General features: G+C 38.9%; 1 protein-coding gene across 8 annotated transcripts in view; it reads left to right on the top strand.

The window, feature by feature from the left end:
• Positions 1-20,179, top strand: part of LOC144201440 (ERC protein 2-like) — an 88,049-nt gene that overhangs the window by 30,946 nt on the left and 36,924 nt on the right. For 7 of the 8 annotated variants that reach the window (XR_013327343.1, XM_077724094.1, XM_077724066.1 and 4 more), the window contains 5 exons: positions 403-444; positions 550-743; positions 4,172-4,265; positions 6,607-6,759; positions 10,768-10,928. Coding sequence is in view for 7 of the 8 variants with exons in the window: in XM_077724094.1 (XP_077580220.1) it covers positions 403-444; positions 550-743; positions 4,172-4,265; positions 6,607-6,759; positions 10,768-10,928 (644 nt within the window). In the remaining variant the exon portion in view is untranslated. The remainder of the gene's footprint in view (positions 1-402; positions 445-549; positions 744-4,171; positions 4,266-6,606; positions 6,760-10,767; positions 10,929-20,179) is intronic. The other variant, XM_077724126.1, reaches the window with a different exon arrangement.

Below are 20,179 nucleotides of genomic sequence, written 5' to 3' on the forward strand. Positions count from 1 at the left end.
TTATAGAGCTAAATATTGAAAGAAGCTCTTGGAAGAAAGGCTGATCTTCTTATAAATGGCTGACTGCTTAGCATGACACCTCATACTTCTGAGATCAAAGGTTCAATTGTGGGTTCCGGCCTTCCTGTCTGGGTCTGAATGTCTTCCACATCCCAGTGTCGCTTTTCTTTGGTAGGTGGGTTAAATACTCTAAATTTCCCATAGGTCAGCCTGGGAATTCTTTGACTATGGGTTGGCTGACGAGGAGTTCAAGGTGCACTCCTCCAGTTAAACCTTAGGTTTGGTGGGATAAGCGTTTATGGAAAGTGAGACTCAGATGTGACAACTATGCTGCATTGTGTATTATAGTACTACCTTCCTGTCGTAGACTGACACAGTAATCTTCTCCTACTCATCTTCTAGATGCCAGCCAAAATAAGTGCACAATCAGCTGTAAACTCCACGGTATGCTCCTTTATTTTTTTTCCTTATCTTAAATATTATAGAAAAAATCTCAATAAGATTATTTTCAAAAACTAATCTCTGAATTTTTTTTTTTCCACCCACAAGGCACAAAACCCAGAGGACATAAAACGTAATTATCCAGACATTGGAGATCGTCTGAAGCTTCTAGAACAGGAAGTGGCTCGCTACAGAGAGGAATCTGGAAAGTCACAAGCGGAGGTCACAAGGTTAATGGTGGCACTGAGAGACGCTGAGGTGGACAAATCTGGCAGAGAGAAAAAAATAAATGATCTTGAGAGGTGAGCGAGTGTTGTAAAAATAAAAGCATGATTTTTTGCTGTGTTTTATGCAAATCCAATATGCATGTACATATACATATATACAAGAACTGTATTTTTGCTATAGTGTGAGTTTGAATATGCATTTCTAGGTGTGAAGTTGCAGTGAAAATTACATCTATTCATAGACTCTTTGCCAAAAGCTGGCCATCACAGCTGGGCATTAGAGTTCATATATATAGATATCTTATTTTTTTGCTTTTGGGGAATAATATATTGAAGTGCACTGCAATGTGAGCTTTTCTATTCCCAGTTTCACCAGTTGTACTGTACACGACAAGGCAGCGGTCTTGTATTTTTTTTTTTTTTTACTACGATAGGATGCGTTAGCATCATAAAGAATCTATAAATAATAAACACTCTTGTCCTGTTTGGATCTTTCAGCTCTGCAGAAAGACTAATGTCTAAGATAAAACTTCAGTGTTGACCTAACTGACTAACTCTAAACTCTCTGAGGTCCTATTTCCTCCCCCTTCTCCTCACTGGTTGTGTAGTTTTTTATTTCTTCCCTTCAGAATTAAAACTGTACATAATTTAAATGTCATCTTTCTCTTTTTCCTCAAACTTCATAAACTTAAGGTTAAGTGAACACTGCAGGTCAATTCCTATTTCATTGCCAAACACATTTTTTTTCAAATCTATCCTGAAATCATTTGTATAGGAATGTGGATAATGATTTGGCATTCTTTCGACAAATGTACACTATGAACGCATATCCACACGAATACAACACGTGCATCATTAAAATGAGAAACACTTTGGACCTGTTTTCTATGGGTGACCCTTTTGCGGTCACAAAGCCCAGACAGCATAACTTCTGGGGTCACCGGGATACACAAATTCCTCTACCATGATAAGGCAACAGCATAAAGAGGGCCCTTCAATTATATCATTATTATGTACTTTTTGCACTACCATGTTTTGCGAGGAAAAAGTTTTTTATTTTATTTTTCAACTTCTATAATTAGTTTCGGACTTCCAAATTGTAGACTTTCAGGAAACAAAATTACTTTGAACGTCTTTTCTGGTATCCCAAATCTGTTGCCACATAATGGAACTCATAAAACTTTTGGAACTCAAAAGCTTAGTCATTTTATTAGTTGGTAATGATTTCAAGATTTGTATTTTTTTATTTTTCTCTTTGTATTTGACAACTAAAAAGAAGTTCAGATCAACCAAACAAAAACTGTAATAGATAATATTGATGGGATAATATGCCTAAAGGAAGTTAAAAAGACAGCTGCTATCCAGGCCAGGAATAAATTGGAGCTGCTTATGTTGGAGCATGGATATTTCGAGGGTTCCAGGTGGAAGAAGCATAGGGACATGTGAAAAATGACTTACAAATATATCATGTTTCATAAACACTACTTTCTTTCAATCTCCTATCATTTTATTCCAGTCTTAGAAATCTTGCTGCACTAAATTATTATTCTCAATGATAATGCAGTTCTAATACTGCCATACACCCTTTTATACGCCATCAACTATACCGAGATAGTTAAATGGAACTATGTTAGCTAAATCATGGCCAAGCCAGGATGTCTGCTAGTTTACACACCTGTGCGGGTAGCAGTATGAGAGCCCTCATGGCCTGTTAGTTTTCAGTGGACATGCTTCTGAGCTTATACAAACACACAAAGGGACACAGCAGTTTAAACAGATTCTGTCCCTCATGCACTGCAAATGTGTATAAGGGTTTAAAAACACAGAATTAAAAGAGATACAGTGGAAAGATAAACGAGTGACCCCACTCTAAAGTTTTCCGTAATGTGAGCTACCGTTTGGTCTTTTTCTGCCTTGACTACCGTGCAAAATATGTCGAGATACCAAAGCTGTATGGAACCAATAAACTCAAGCCATTTCAAAGTTCCTTGGTGAACAATTTCCACATAGTAATTTTCATGATGCATATTAGGACTTCCAATTGAGCTTTACTGTAAAATAATTTCAAACGGGGGAATAAATGGTCTGTTTAATTAAAGATAATATGGAGGGGGCATAGTTTAAGTTTTATAATCATAAAATCATATAAGTTTCAAATCATATAAGTTTAAGTTTTATAATCATATAATCAAGAATTATAATCAAATTCATTTCTCATATTTTATATTTTCTTAAACATTTTTTTAGTTTATGAAAAGTGGGAGGGGCTGCAAAAGATTAAGATTTAATGGTAACATATGTTTTTCCATTTAATGTTTTGAGTTATGAGCACGGCTTCATTAAACACCTGGCACACCAGTGCATATTCTGTATAAGGAGAGACAATAGATATCAGGGAAATCTTAAGACATTGTATCTGTTCTTTAAGCTGTTGCTGTATGTTAGTGTTTTTCTTTTCTGCATCCAACAAAATGTTGCGTTCAGAGGCCATGACTTGAGGTCGCTTTTCTTGTTTATCCAAAGGTGTTTGATGGGAATGAGGTCAGAGCTCTCAAGTTCTTGCATGTGAAACTCATTCAACTATTGCGTGGCTAATGATAGACCTGCAATGAATTAGAAAAGGGACTTCCCAACAAACCACCAAGCTCCAACCACCAGAATTTATCATTCCACCGGTCAATCATATAAATATGCTTTGGGTCCACGTGCAATGAATTTGTGTAGTTTTTGTGTCTGTGCCTGGTGAATCTGTGTATAATATGTCTATCTTTTTTTTTTTTTTTTAAACCTGTTTAAATGGTATTGCTCACCAACATAACTTACATGTCCGGCACACACAAACAACATTTTGAGAGAAATGTGACAGCAAATATTTGCCCACATGTGAGTGCAGCTTGTAGCACTGACCCAAAATAAACACACCGCCATGGAGGTGGAATAATAATGTGGCACGTTTTACCAGCTGCTTGCACACAGGTTGTTTACAGTACCAGAAAGTTCTCTTTTGCTAATTTGTCACTGTCAGCTTACTTGCATTTTCACATTTTATGCTTTAAAATTGTGCGACGACCAAAATTGTTATACGACATCAGTTTGGCATGTGTACTTTTTGTCTGGCTGTATTATATCAGTAGATTTACAAGGGCACCTTAACACAAATTGATTACTTTTAAGTAACATGGCACATTGTTCATGTCATTACACATCTAACAGTAGTTTTATATATAAATATATTGTGCTTCAGCTGAAACATGTTAAGGAATACACTAGCAACTCTTGATAAGTAATGAGCTAATGAGCTATTAGTAACTCCTTGGCAGCCAGTTATGGCGATAGATTTCAAGTACATTGTGAGGTCCCAGTCTGAATAGATTGGACATCTGTTACTGTCATAGACACTGTAGCATGGTTGTCCAATGACAGTTAATATGTATGTGATGTCACTTGCTCCCAATTGCACTAAATCAGTTAATCTTATGTACTGTTGTTGTTTTTCCTCCAAGGGAAGTCAAGTCCCCTCATATTCAAAAACAGATGGTGCCTAATGAAATAAGGAAAGATGCCCAGCCTGATGGACATGCACACTCTTTATCGCAGGTTTGTAATAATTTTAATTTTAATTATGAACCAGGGTGGTTAGCGCGTCGGTCTCACAGTGGGGTGCCTGGGATCAAATCCAGGTCAGTCCACCTGTGTGGAGTATCCATCTTCTCCCATTTTATATCTTAAAATTGGGCCTGCGTGGGTTTTCTCCGGAAATTCCGGTTTCCTCCCACATCCCAAAGACATGCATGGTAAGATGATTGGTCACTCTAAATTTCCCCTAGGTATGAGTGAGTGTGAATTGGTTGTCTGTCTCCTTGTATCCTCCAATCTGATGGCCATCAATTCAGGGTGTCCCCCGCCTCTGGCCCTAAATTAGCTGGGATTGGTCTCCAGCACCCCTTGCAACCCTAGTGAGTATAAAGTGATTCAGAAAATGAGATTAGAGGTGAGATGAGATTGAGCCCTAGCCTAGACTAAAAACTTACATCCACTGTGGCCCTATGTGGGCTCCTTGCTCATTCCTGCTTTACACTATTGCATTTTATTTTGCTATTCTTTTTTACTTTCTCTTCCTTTTTTGCATTAAATTGTGTGTACTGGGTAGTGTTTTATTTTTTTTTATTTTTTATTTTTACAAACCCGTCTCGCTCTCTATTCACTCCTGCCCGTCTACATTTATCTCTGCATTCATGGGGAACAAAACATGCCCCAGGGATAAACACAAACAAAAAAGACTGCACTTCCACATTCCCATACTCCATCCTTGGAAGAAAGTTTATGTGGGATCAAGAGATAGCATCTCTTCACTTCATCATCTCCATCGCACCGTGTTGCACAGTTCAGTAACATAAAGGGAACACACTTTCGGAAATGTCCACATTATGTTCTCAAAGTGGCTTATTAATATTATTATTTCTTTACCGTAACAGATAACACACATCAACCACCCCCTCCTTACAGTTGTGAATCCGGCTATGTTTTTGTGAATCCTTGCTTGCATTTCAGATAGTTTTCTTACAAAAATGCACCAATAAGTGAACATAAATAACTATTTGATGTGTTTGAGTGTGTCTGTGTGTGTGCGGGGGAGTGTTATCATGGTACACAGCTGCTCTAACTTTGCTTTTCTCTTTCCCTGTTAGTTATAATCCCTCCACCCTACCAGGAAGGGTCAGACTGCAGAATGACCTTTCCTTGGGGAGAAGGGTGATGACTGTTTCTATAGAGCCAATTATCCCTCCATATACTCTGACTTAGTTTCTTGGTCTCATTCACACACTTTTATGTGATTTGGCATTTCTGTGAAATGTCCATAAAAGTCACGCAATACACATAGGATGTATGTACATAGTACGTATGTTCACATTGCTATCCGATCAATTTTCAGTTAGAATCCCAACAGCAGCAACATCGTAGGGGGTGAGCAGGTAGGGTCATTTCATATGTGTAAATGCGTGTGCACATGCATATATCTCTGTTGGGCGGGGTCACAGCAGTACTTGTTGATTCTGGTGCATCGAATTACTGGCCGTCTGTCACATCCAATTACAGCGCTGGAAAGCTGATGCACACAGCCTTCCTCTGTGAGTGTGCACGGGGGTTTGCAGCTCACCTCCAGCTGTGTGGTGCTGACGTGACGAGCAACAAGTTTCCGCTTGTGATTTGCACCGCTTGGCACTGTTCTCATCACCCGCGGGGAGAATCTCATTGCTGCTGTCAGTATCACTGTATGACTTATTTGCTTCATGTCCTACCATTTGAATCTTAAGAATCTCAATATTGCAAAGGAGTGTCTTCAAGTCGATATATTGACTGTGACCTCTTACTACATCAGTCAAATTCTGCTATTGGGTTGCGATCGCACACATTTTGCAGCAAGCTTTAAAGCTGAAGTTCGGCACAGCAGTGTCTTCATGCGCCGTTTGACCCAAAAATGACTACGCAGCTAATCTGCAGTGTGAACGTGTGAACTTGAGTCTGAGTCCCCCACCAACCCCAGAATGAAAGAGGCCAAGAGAAGCGGTGGGTTTATTATTTCTGCTCAGTGTTTTCTTTCACAGTTCCATCAGCCAATGTGGAGAGTGATCCCTTTCCGACTCAACACGGGTGCTGTAGAGGCCACACGCATGAACAACATACACACCTGCGCTGCTTTTGAATACGCACATTTACATTTTCACCCAAACCCACCACACAGAAAAACATTTTCTACTCTTTTAACCTAATTCTTTTTTAAGATATGGCTTGAAGTCGCCAGTCTAGCCCTGCATGAACTCAATCCTTTAAACTTCATTTCTTTCATCCATCTGTCCACTAACTAAAATAGTGTGAAATGTTTAAAAGTAAAACTCTCTCCCTAAACCCTTGAAATTAAAATGCTATTGCTCCTCAGCTTCCTCTCACAGCTTCCCAGGATGCCATGCAGGAGACAGCTGAACGGATAGGGGTGATGGAGAAGGCCTTGAGGGAGAGCTTGAATACTTCTGCACGTAGGGAGGTGCTCTGGGCTCAAGACGAGATGACCCGTGCTCAGGCCCAGAAACAGGTGTAAATAGCACCTTGTGCACACACATTCAAATGTTCAAGACTGTGTAAATAGTAGGGCAACTCCTTTCTAGGAAGCCCAAGGAGTATGGGATACACCCTCGTGTGGCTAAAGTGCTAAACTGCAGACTGGTTGGAGTTAAACCTAATCACGAGTCCAATAATACTAAGATGCAAACTCAGAAATCAGTAAATAATTATAATAACTAAAAAAGTTGGATGCATACACCTTTTCAAAAGAGCTTGGGATGAAGAAACGATCTCAAACTCAGTAAATCATTTCTTTAACACAAATGTCCGAAGACTTTTGCCTTTGTGACAAAGTTTCGATTTTAAGATCCTGTGTTCTTTAGTCTTTGTGATTGATGGTTGGTTGCTTGGTAAGTGCCTAAAGTGTGTTTTGCAGATGTGTCTGCATTGCTGCGTCTGCTGGGAAGTTAAAAAATTGGTTGAATGAGTGTTTCCCCTTAGTGTGTGTTTGGGTGTGTGCGCGTATGGGTTTGTGTGAGTGCATTTGAATGAGAATGACCTCCCATTAGTTATAAGTGCCATGAGAAGATGGGAGCCACCAGTGGTTTTAACTACTAACATTTCTGTGGTAGAGTAGAATACCATTTCACTCACACACAAAGAAAGACAAACATTGACAAGAGGAATCTAAAAGTCTGGGTGGTTTGAAAAGAAGAAAAGAGGATCAAATTTGGTTTACTAAACCCCAAAGTAATTGATACTCCTTTCATGCTTCATTTTTACTCAGTATTTGTGACACCAGTCCAATAAGTACACTAATAATATAAGACAATATAAGCTTATTCACATGTCAACAAGCAGTGTAATTGTACACAAATCAGCACCAGAGCATACCAAAGTATCTATACCCCAACAAATGGGGAAAATAGGCTGAAACCGTAAAAATAGAAAATGAATGTCTTCTCAGTTTGCCACCACGTGAAAGACTGTTAATAACAGCCCTGGAAATTTTGCATGATCAGAAATTTAGCGGAAGAAAAAAAGGGTAATTAAAAATCAAGACTACTGCTTTGTGTATCCACTGAATTACAAATGCCCCTTATTTGAATTTGTAGTACCTACAGTATGATGATAGTGATGGAATTTATATGTCAACTTAATATGTAAGGTCTTGGAAAGTTGCAAATCTAATATTAGAAATAAACTAACATGTAATAACAATATACCATTCTGTCATAATATAAAAATAAACATATTTTCCATCTGGATGAAACAAGGACTTGATCAACCGCAAGCAAACTTAGTTTTGGCAGTCGTTGTCAAAGAGAAAATGCAGATTGATTAATCACAGTGCATGCCCAAGCATGGAAACAGATATCAAACTTCTAAAAAACGTCATTGATTTGGCAATATCACCGATTTTAATGTGGTGTAATTCGGAACCTTTCCTCATGTTTATTCCTGTAAAGCAATTAGTAGCAAACATTCGTAATATATGAATTCAGGCTAAACTGGGTCTTGAAAAGCTTCCAGATCAAAAATAAATCGGACATTAATCTAGGTCAATAGTCTGAATTACTTGTTGCCATGTGTATTTGTTACAATACATAAACTTGTATATAATGTCGCGAACAAAACCCAGAACTATACTAGTAACTTCAAAGCTTTTTCAACTTGAGTTGAGCTTAGTGTTTGGGATTTTTTTTATTGTTTACTGTACAGTCTTGCTGATAAATATTGAGGTTGTATCTTTCTGTTAGCATTTCCCAACTTTAATTAATAAAAGTGTGGCTGTGAAGCTTTTTACACGCAAAAAAAAAGCATGAACTGAAGAACGCCTCCAAAACAGTCGGGCCCCCACGTGCATTGAAAGTACTGAGCCATTGTGCTGTCATGCTAATGAATGGACATGGTGCATACTGTGCCAGAATCTAGTAGTCATGCTGTCTCCCCAACAAAAGATAACCATTTGGCTCTGTGTGCTCATGATGCTCACCGCTTGCTCCTGTCAACGCATTGAACTGTGAGCCAACATGACATCATACATGCACGATGGAAGCTACATGTGAGGCATGCCGTTTCACCGTTGTCAACTTGCCTGCCACCCATGGCCTAGGCTTTGGAAGGAAAAAAAGTCAAAGAAACATCACCTGATCTTGGCACCATTCCCAGCATTCTTACATATGCCCTCCTCCTCTTAAAAAAAGCTTTTTCTTCTCCCCCTGTCTCAAAGTAATCAGTCTCATGATGTATAATGCGCTGAAACTCTTCCATCAGCTTGACTGGCTGAAATGGTCTTCCATCAACTTGACTGTCTGAAATGGAGCATGGGTAATGTTCCTGGTCACTTTTCTTCACACCCACTGTGTTGGTTCCTCTCTGTGTCTTGAGCTCCCTTGTGAACCATCTGTCTTCTTAACTTATTTTGTCCAATGATTTCCACAGGTTTTCTACCTTTGTCCCACTATCTGTCCAAATCTCTTGCACCCCACCACCCCCTTGGCATTTGAACTAGGCCTTTGAACCAGCAACACCGACGCAAATGGACAAGGGGGATTTGGCCCTTACCTCTGAGCCCGCAATCAGCTTAGCCAGTCTTAATAAGCCTTAGGCAGGCTGTGAGGCTTTCCCTTGAAGTTGAGCTAAATTAGCACGCACAGGCTCGTTGCTAAGATGATTAGTCCCCTAATTTCACTAAAATGCATTGTATTCCTTATTAATGATGTGATTGTGACACAAGGGCTAGTCTGGGTGGTGGACCAATATTTGGCTGACAGATCCATATGTGATGTAGGTGACCCCTGACTTTCTAAATGGAGGGATTAGCTTTTCAAACAAAACATCAAACATTGAAAAATAATTCCAAGCCATCCATTTATCAGCACGCCTAAGTATCACGTGCAGGGAGACTTTGATGTGATTTGAGACGTTCTCATGTATTGTTTCTGGGTGAATTAGCAATGGGATTGATCGTGGTTGCCAGGGATGTTGGAGCCGTTCAGTTTTATAGCGATGTTTCCCCCTCCTTTTCCTGGTATCCATGAATCAAAATGGCATTTCAAAGTTTTGTACGCTGCATTGATAACCCCACTGCCTCTCACTTGTGTGAGCGGAATCTGTAAGAACAGCGAGCAGACTGTCTGACATCTGTGAAACACACCTTCTAAAAAGGCGGAGATTGAGAGCGTCCTGAAAATGTGCGAACGATTTGGCCCCATCATAAAAGAGGCCAGCTCCTTCTTTTATGTCGTACCCCATGGAGTGCTTTCCACTTTGTCTTCCATTTCAATTTCCCCTTTACGTTAGATCCAACAATAATTTGTCCATTTTAATCTTATCTCTAAAATCAAACATTTTTAAATTTGACCAGAGCTGAATTGTTTGTTGCAGTTTTCCAGTTACGTCACCGTAACGAGCCACTACAATGCTGCATCCTTTTGTAAAGTGCTTGCTGTTAGACAATTACATACTTCCTGTGTTCGAATAATGATCCCCTAAGGTCACATCCTGTCTGTCAGACGCTCAGGTGGAACAAGCGGGCTGAATGGTTGGAGGGCATGTGTTTTCATTGATCTCACCTGTTCTCAAGTAGACAAACACTCCAGCGTGTAAAAAGAATTAGCAAGCCAAAGGAAGAGGAGGAGAAAAGAGACTTTCTTCTACCACAGCAGACTGGTCATTTGACCTGACCCTAGCTTTCAAGCAGCCGTACATTCCATTCATTCATTTAGCCTAATTTCAACCATTTCATACATATTATACTGATTATTTATACCCTCACAAAGTAACAAAAACTGCCCTTTATTCGAAAAGTAAGATTTCGTTTTTTACATTTTTTTGGATACAATCACCATTAGCGAATCACATGGGAAAAATTATGGTGGCAAACCTAGCTACACTGTGTCATTCAAAGAGGTTAATAAATGTACTTATAAATGTGTGCAAGCATACACTACAAATAATCTGAAACAATCATTGTCTTTTATGATGTATGATTTATTTTCTGTTTATATTAAAAGTTGTGTCTCCCCTATACTAGCTGGAAGAGCTGATGGTGGCCCTAGAGAAGACACGCCATGAACTGGATACGACAAAGATGCATTTATCCTCCACTCAGCAGACTTTACATGAACGAGATGGACATCTCAGCAACCTGCGTCAGGAAAAATGTAAACAGCTGGAAGAGATTCTGGAAATGAAGTTAGTTTCCCTCTACCTACAAATTCCTTCCGTAACTACCTTTTTTTTCTTCATTCCTCTACTTACCTACCGTAAGTGTTCCTTCAGATGCAATTTTTACTCAACTGCTATACATTTAAACAACTACATATATTAAGCTGCATTAAAACAAGAGTTATTTAATTAATTATTATGATCGGTATTCTGGAAATGTTGTAAGGTCACACTAGGTGAAAAGCCCAGCAGCTGTTCGTAACACAATGGTGGACTCCAATTCGGTATCACAAATGAATAGATGTTTCTTGCAATGCATGGTACTTTTTGGAGGAAATTTGTTTGAACGACGTTACGAAAGATATTGTGGAGGAGCAGCGAGAGGAATGTGTTTGTCAGCCCCCAGTGTTAAACAAAAGTATCACAGAAGAGAATTGGAACCATCTAATTCCATGATGTCTTCTAAAGAGAATGTGTGGATGTACGCATGTGGATCTGTTTGATGCACTATGTTTATAAACAACTCGGAAAAAGAGTTCTCGGCCTGTGACAAACATGGCAAAAACTATCATACTTTGTGTTCTGTTTTCCCCATCTAAGCAGTGGTTTCCAGCAATACAAATGTGTTACACATCAGACAGTCACAAACCATGTCTCTTTTTAAGATGCAAAATTGCAAACACTCACAGAACATTTGCTTGGCACAGTGAATTATTCTTGTAAAGTCTGCTAATGCTAGTCTTAAATCATTATTATATTACCATTACAGTGACATTTGGGAAGAATGTCAGTGTGATGGTTGGCTGGCATAAACATCAAAATTACACTACATGTGTTGTATGTGTGCAATTCCTTGAAATGCATGCAGCTCTATAGTGACACCACCGAATGACAGGAGGGGGGCTCACAATGTGGTGTGTGTGGTCTGCTGTGTATCCAATGCATGAGGTCACAAGCATGGGTTTGGGGTCACAGACGATGAGGATTAAAGGACTGTTGAACTGAGTGGGGCGAAGCTCTGTGAGAAATCACTTGCATCTTTACAAGCCTTGGAGATGTATCCAAATGTGCACACACTTTCATGTGATCGCTCTCTTCTGGAGATACTGTATACACACAAGCACAGACCATATTCCCAAAGCTCAGCTCTGGTTCAACTTAGATCAGACACAAGCAAATAGGACAGGTAGGTTAGAGAATGTGAAGTAATGGGAGAATGTGAGAGGCAAGGAGCAGAGTAGGCTGCATTCAGATTTGGTCTGCACACATTGAACCATTTAAATCCTAGAAATCAGCAGAGAACTTTGGGTGTGTGCCAAGTTTCTTTTTCATTCAACGGGTTTTTGGCATTTGTAAGCCCCCCACCCCAAGAAAAAGAAAGAAAAAAGGGGCGGCTGCTCTACAAAACTATGTAAAAATGCCTCTAAATGTGCAAGTCAGTGCCAGAAAAACAGACTTCTGGTAATTCTGTGTTGTCAGTGAAAGCTAATAACAGCATAGCATTCATCTTTGTCGCGGCGGACAGAAAAAAATACTTATACAACAATTAGACAAGGGTATACTTGTATTGCGCTCAAGATAGGATCAACACTTACTAAAAACCAGAAATACGAAACCGGGTTGATGTTAAAGCTATTGGGAGTCAGGTCTGCAAAGAACACCATGTGTTTCGAAAGTCGATTCTGAGACCCATCCAAGATCCAAAATTTGACTGGTCTAGAATTTAGAACACAAACATAGTAGTTGAATATGTCGAGAGTCTGAGTATTTGAGAACATGAAGATAAAAAAGAAATGATTTAATTTATAGTCATCACATCTGCAGACTATTTTATTTTAAGAAGCTGACCACCTCCTTCCATTGTCTTTCTGCACCCACTTGTTTCTTTAAAGAGGAGCAGGAGAGGTTTGAAGCGTGATACAATGTACTGCACATGAAAGTAAACCATTTTTCAGAAGTAGAGCTGTTGTTTGAATCTTTGAAAGATGAGCCATCAATCACACTTACATTAGTCAACAGACAGAGTAATTACAAGAGAGGCAAAAGCAGATTTCGGGAGAGAATTGGAAATGATGGAAGAAAGATGACAGATGACAGAGTGTTGGATGACGATGGTGGTTGATGAGGAATATGAGTAAGGGAATGATGGAAGGAGTGAAACAAGAAAGACCAAAGAAAGGAGTAGAGCTGCAAATATACATGTCGGAAAATAGCTTTTGGTGCGTCTGTAAGCCCTCTGTGTACCACAATGTCAACAAAGATTCACTACATCAATGTTTTGGAACATCACTTCTATGGTATGTTACAAACTCATTCATAGCTAAAACGCTTTGTGTGACAAGTCACTTTGGGAAGGTATAACAGCTCTTAAGACACCTGTGGAAATATTTGTACAATGAAAAAAATATGCTTTTGTAATTTCCATCCAACTTTGTGGCAGAGTTTCCCAAAAATGTGTGCCACTAAAGATACCTTGCCTTCATTTTCAGTCTCATTCATTCTAGCTTGATGAGATTTAAATCTGAAAATGATTCCAAATTATATATTGTTGTTGTTTTTAGTTTTACCTTAGCCTTTCTTGTTTGGTGGTGTTATTTACTGAAACCTAAATTTAGACTACCAGTTGACTTGAGGGTGATGTTGTTTATTTTAACAATAGTGTATTCATACATTCATTCATTCATTCATTCCTCTTAATGTCTGAATTACATTTCATTCGGCTATTTCAGTAAATACAATTTTTATGCCTTAGGTTTTAGATTTGCTTGAATTCCCATATCACATATAGTATAGTAATTTCAAGTTGGAGCTTTTTGTGGCATAACTCAGAGCGACATCATAAGTTTCAAATCCCTGATGGAGACATCCTCTCTCTGTAGAGCCTTTACCGTGGTTAATCTGCCAAAACACTAAAGAGTCCAGCCGTAGAGGCAAGGTTTTGTCCCGCACATATCTGTCTGTCTAGCAAGCTGAGACACACTCAAGAACATAATTAATGAATGGAAAGTACACGTACTTGACAATGGTCACGCAGACCATTGGTGTTTTGCTGTTGTTCTTATACTGCTAGTGTAGACAAGTTATTGTAAAATTGGTCACTTCTGCAAAACCTTATGTACAGTACACAGACAAGAACATGCACAGTCGATGCTTTGTGTGAGCGGATTGACACACATTTCAATTCAAGCGGGCACAAGTGCGGTGTTCAAGTGCGATCGTTGTGTTAAGGCAACGATGAGACATTGATGGTGGCTGAAAGGGATTCTCTGTGTTGCAGTGATGAGGTGGAGCTGACCACACATCACCTTCCTCTTCCTGAGCAGGTTTGTGTGTGTGCCGCCTCGTGGGAACTCGTGGCCATTCATCATGTCTGTCTGTGCTCCTGTGCCCTCTGACACCCGTGTTTACCTTCAGCATGTGTGTCGGCTGTCAGCTTGGTCGGTGTGTTATTATGTCAGGGCGCAGATCCGCCCTACTTCACTACCTCCTCCATTTGGTCAGTGGGAGGCCACATCACTAAAGGAATTTTAGAGATAAATGGAAGGTCAAAACAGTCTTGGACTGAAATAAGAACACCTCTGTTTTGGAAACAATAAAGTATACGTATATGAGTGTGTAACAAATTTTACCTGCGTGATACCCAACGTATACGCTTTGGTCGCTTGACCCCAAAGCAGTTGTACAACATGCAGTAGCTTTGACAGTTTTTATTTGAAAACTCTGAAATGACAATAATAAATCAAACTAAATGAGAGAAGATGAAAAAGGGGAACTAAAGGAGCTAGGGAACAGTCAAGAAAGGGCCTACAAACGGGTGTACTTTGACAACATTATCCACCAGTAATGGAGACATAATGCATTGTAGCAGAGCAAAAAGAATGGACCAAGAAGAACTGAAAATAGGAGGTCTTTCTATAACAGACTGTGAATTTTAGACCTTAGAAATGTTCATCTTGCTTGAGTTAGATTTTATGACCAAGCCGTTTTTTACAGGAGATATTTGTGAGTTGTTATTACTTTAGTACTGTAATAGCTCTACAGTGCCAGAACCACTTGGCTTCTTTAATGACCAATGTATTTAAAACTCCAAAACTGCATGTTTTGTAATAATATACCCCATGAGTTATGCTTTCTGATTGTATAAATACAGGTTATGCGATATTCCAACAGAGATAAACAAAGGAAGCCTTCTAATATAAATATATATTTATTTTTGAAATCATTCCAAAGTATGCACATCCAGTAAATATGAACTATGTTGGAAAAAGCATTTATTGCTATTTTGAGTCCAGCATGGCGGCTGAGGTAAAGAAAGAGTGTAACACAAAAAAACCCTGAGTAACAAACAAATCGAATGATGGAAAGGGCCACAATAAATATAGTGTTAGATACTGCATTGCAAACAAAAAACTAACTCTAATTAAGTACTGTCCATTGTTTCGACACTCTTTTACTTCCTATTCTCAGGAATTCAGCTTTGATCATGTATGTATTAAATCCTTGGCTATTTATACCCCACTCTCTCACTCTCCTGCTCTAGCTATCTCTTGAAGAGGGAGAGAAGGCCTGGAATTTATCACATGTACCTAATAATTACTATCCCAGGAAATGGTCTTGAGGAAGTAGGGAAGTATGTGCACTAGCCCTGCTAATTAGTATTCCTCACAAATGCGCAGACACACACAAACACACACCCTTACCCTCACACAAAAAGCTAATTAGTGTCATTTGGCATGAGTACAAGTCTAGGTTTAATCTGATTGGCTTTCGGGAGACTAACACCCCCAAGTTTGCATGCTTGTATAAATCTCAGGGCTAATTACCTGAAAGCCTTGTGTTTGTGTGTGCACATAAGTACGCGATTGATTAGGCAAATCCCCCGCAGCCATAAAGATCCAGCGTAGGACACGGCACCAAAAGGTGACCAGTGATCGCCTCCTAAACTACAGACCAGCCCTCGGGGTCAGTGATAGAATGAGGAGAAGGGAGTTGAGAGTAATTTTAGAAGTTGGTGTAGTCAAAGGGGGTTGATCTGATCTGTCACTTGGTTTCTGTAATGCTTTCAAAACTTTTTAAAGGCTACATAGTAGTGCCAATGCCTTTGTAAGACTTACACAGCTGGGTGTGTAATCTTGTAGAATGTGCTGAGTTGTAAAACAGCACTTTAAAATGGTGGGTTACTGAAATGCCCTCTTGGTTTACCATAATGGAAGGATAAAATGTTTCTATGCCAATCCAAAGGGAGCCAGTAGAGCTTACTGGCACATATTCACACACTGTAAACACCTCTTGGGCTCTGTGGTTTGTACGTACACTTGCACACGCACACGCCTGTGCGCAAACCACACATACACATACACCTGATTTCCAACTTAGTTTTCTCTAAGATTTGACTAACTTCATGTCTGCTTTTATCATCTAGTCTCTGACCCATTCTATCTGTGTTTTTCTTACCATATATTTGTCTTCACCCCCTAAACAAGTATCTAATTAACTCCTCATCAGCTTTGCTATTATATGTTCTCACCCTGCTGTTGAGGTTTTTTCCAATGTCTCTACTGTGAATCTCACTTTCAAGTTGTGTTTGTTTATAAAGTGGGTGATTTTATCTTAATCAATCGATTCCTCTGATCCTAAAGTAACAATGTCGAAGTACATTTACTATGAGATGAGTTAGTGGCATGGTATTCAGAACCCTTTTTTTAACCTCTATCTCATGAGTGCTGGCAAATTATTTGGTTAATTTATGGACGCTGTTCCAAACTGTAATTTTCATTATTCGCTTCTCGGCAAAGGTAGGACAAGGCCCAAGCAAGTTCAGATGAGTGTAGATATTCTTTGATGTACATTAAATGTTTATTTCCGCATGAAACAAGTGCGGACATGTGGTTATTTTTCTGTGTAGACATGTCAGGGTGAAGGAACACAAAAGCACAATGTGAAGAGTTTGATAATATTTGCAATAGTGAGATGTGTGTCACCATTCGTAATATCATTCTTTTACCTTATTGTGTTTCTGTTAAAAAAAGTAATTTAAAAAAAATTGAACCATGTTCACGATATATTTAATGTGCGGGTGGCCTGGCGGACGACTGGTTATCGTGTCGGCCTCACAACTTTGTCTTTTCATCTTAAAACTATAATTGGAATGCACTTTTTTTTCTTAGTAGATACACATACACAAATTCAAATTCACTGAATTTGACGATATGTATTAGATTACAACACAACGCTCCCTGGCACTCATTGCCCCATTCTATACACAGACACAGGTCCCTGAGTTCAGCATTGACAAAAGTCAAATGTGTGTATTTGGCTTTGGGTTACACATGATTAAATTAGAAGAAATGGTACACACATGTCCATGGACATGCACACACACTCACAGCAGCTCTCACAAAATACAACCTCAAAAAGCACACTGATTTCTATTAAGTTAAAAAAAAAGTTGAGTGTCTTCTTCCATTGCAAGGGCTTTTATGTGATAAGATCGGGTCAGAGTACTCTCCTATGCTGGATTCCTGAGCACATCAAACAACAGTAAACCACATCACAGGGGCAGGACGAGCATAACTCCATTAGCTAGCCCATAAAGAACACGTGTGTATGTGCATGCTTGTACGTGTGTGTAGTGCGAGAGCTACAAAAGGTTTATAGATACTACAAACATATTGAGGTATGCAGACCTGACATATTTACAAATTGCAAGTTCCTATAATTGAATGTGCAACAAGGCTGTTGTCTGTAATTTGATGCAATTGGTTACCGTACACTTGCTGTCAGCACTACCATCTGGGTCCATTCTATAATCCATTTCAGCTTTGATTGTAGTTTAGCACAATGGTCTGGTCTCAGAAGTATCATGACAGAATAACTAAGTACCACAAAAAAAAAAAACAAGAAAGAAATAAGAAATCTGTTTGTTGGCCAGATGGCTATTGTTAACGTTAATCGTATACAAGTGATACAGGCCTACACTCAGACAACAGACTTTCCAACTCCATATCCAAAAGTGGCCTTTAAGTCTCAGTCATGTCTTTAATGTCTTGCACACCTCCAAAATGGCGCTGTCATAGGTGTTGGGGAACATTCTAAATTAATCGAGAGATATGGAGGGAACAAGAGTGAACGGAGTTAAATGTGGGACTCAGTTTGGTTTTACAAGTTTTAATTTTTTAAAAATTTTTTCTGTGTCTGATTTAGAGGCCAAGCAACATGTACTGAAATACTGTCTCGTCATTTGGCCTTGGGATGTAGCATATATAAACTAGATTTCCATCCATGTAGACAGGAGACATAAGAAAAACATCCACTGATTTTAAGCAACTAAAAAACTTAAGCCAATTACTGAACAAGGAGGCTAATGAAAGAAATGTGGATGCAGACAAATTTATTTGTAGCTCTATACTATTTTTTTCCAATTAATTTGTATTCAATAGTGTAGAATACCTAGGTAAGATTTCAACGTTTTTGGCGTGTTTTCGTGTTATGCAAATGATGCATGCAAAGAAAAACCAACAGCGACCCCCTTAAATGGTCAAAACTGTGGAAGAGAGGGACGCAAACTTGATGTTGATACAGTCATAAACGATGGTAGACCTTAATTACTACTTGCTTTTCCTGGCTTTGTTTGAGCATGTCCAATCTAACCAGTCACAAGGGAGCCTCTGCCAGAGCAAACACACATTCAGTGTTGGTAAAGTCTTTTATGACGCTGTCGTCTCCAGTAACTTGACACCTAGGGGAAACACTATGTAATAAAGTAAATTAAGGACATTGTTTAGGTCATCCTCCTGGCACGGTTTGTTTTTAAGACTCTCGGGGCCTTAGTATCCCAATATCTGTCTCGACAAGTAAGTCACTGAGCCAGATTAGTACACATTAAACACAAACTGAGAGGCATGCAAACAGACAATTAGCTGAAATGTAAATACAAACACAAATACGTAATATTTTGATAACATCCAACGGATGTCTTACCTAAAAACTATTTATTAAAGTGTGCTTTAATTTTGAGTGGCTTAACTTTGTAAAAAAAGTATAACGAAAACCTAAGTAGGAGTCATTGTTATAATAACTATTACATAACCCACCCAGGGAGATAGCTTGACTGTGCATGAGTGTGTTATCTAGTTGAAAATCAACGGTTCTGTCAGTAGCGTGTTACTGCAAACTACCTGTCTCTCTACTAAAAACCAGACATGGGCCGCAACAACTGTTTGGGTGTCTGAGGACTTAATAGTTGAGTCACCCCTGTATTTTAGCCGTTTATGGCTACCAAAGGTCTATCGTGGACATTGTGGTATCATGAAATGAAGGTTCAAACAGTCAAATAGCTTAAGTCATTTTAACTCCAGTGATTGGAAGGCCTATCATCTTGCTCTTGAATGCTGTAGTGCACAAATACACATTGCTTTAGATGTAAATTTTTATTTGCTGGTATAATATATTAAGAAAAATACTACACCATCATCCAGCAACTAAAGATTTAAGTCTTGAATGAATAAATCATACTTATTATAACTGTACTTAAAACTACCATTATGTCTCTCTTGGGAATTCATACCAAATCAGTAAAATGCAATTACAAGACCGAGTGCACCAGAGGCAAGATCTTTCTGCACTACCTACAATTACCCAGATTATAGAGCAGTGTGTGCTGTATGTTTCCGTAAATTAGATTTTGTTGTTGTTGTTCATATTCTTTATGTAGTTATGCCGATACTAGCGCTTTCAGTTGTCCCTCTCCAAGTGTGATTCAGATAGCTGTAATGTTGAAATCAGTCATTTTCGTTACAAGACCAAGCGCTAGTCATGTTACTCTTTTATCCTCTCTGATCTGTTTAGATATACAACAGAGCTGTCCAAACCTGGTTAGCTCCTTTAATCATCACACTGATCTCATCCTCTGTCTATCTGTAAGCGTGTGTGGGCATGTGTGAGACCTTCCTTCGAACTTTTCACATCTGTATATTTATTGCAACATTTTTTTTTTGGAGGGGCGGTTTAAATGTTCATGCTGTGAAGCTGATTTAATTAAGTCTATCCAAGTCAGTATGTGGTCAGAGTTTTTTTTTTTTATCTCACTCTATAAAGCTGTTGAGTTGTTCTTACTGTCTGATCTGAAAGCAGAACAGGTGAAGATATTTTTCCATTGTAAACATTTAACTCCATATCGTTAAATTTAGTAAACAATTCCATTTGTGTAATGAGAAATACCATCTATGTAATTAAATACTGAACACAATTTATTTTAAGCACATAATAAGCACATTTTT

The sequence above is a fragment of the Stigmatopora nigra genome, chromosome 1 (assembly GCF_051989575.1).
Source record: "Stigmatopora nigra isolate UIUO_SnigA chromosome 1, RoL_Snig_1.1, whole genome shotgun sequence".
Classification (NCBI taxonomy): Eukaryota; Metazoa; Chordata; class Actinopteri; order Syngnathiformes; family Syngnathidae; genus Stigmatopora; species Stigmatopora nigra.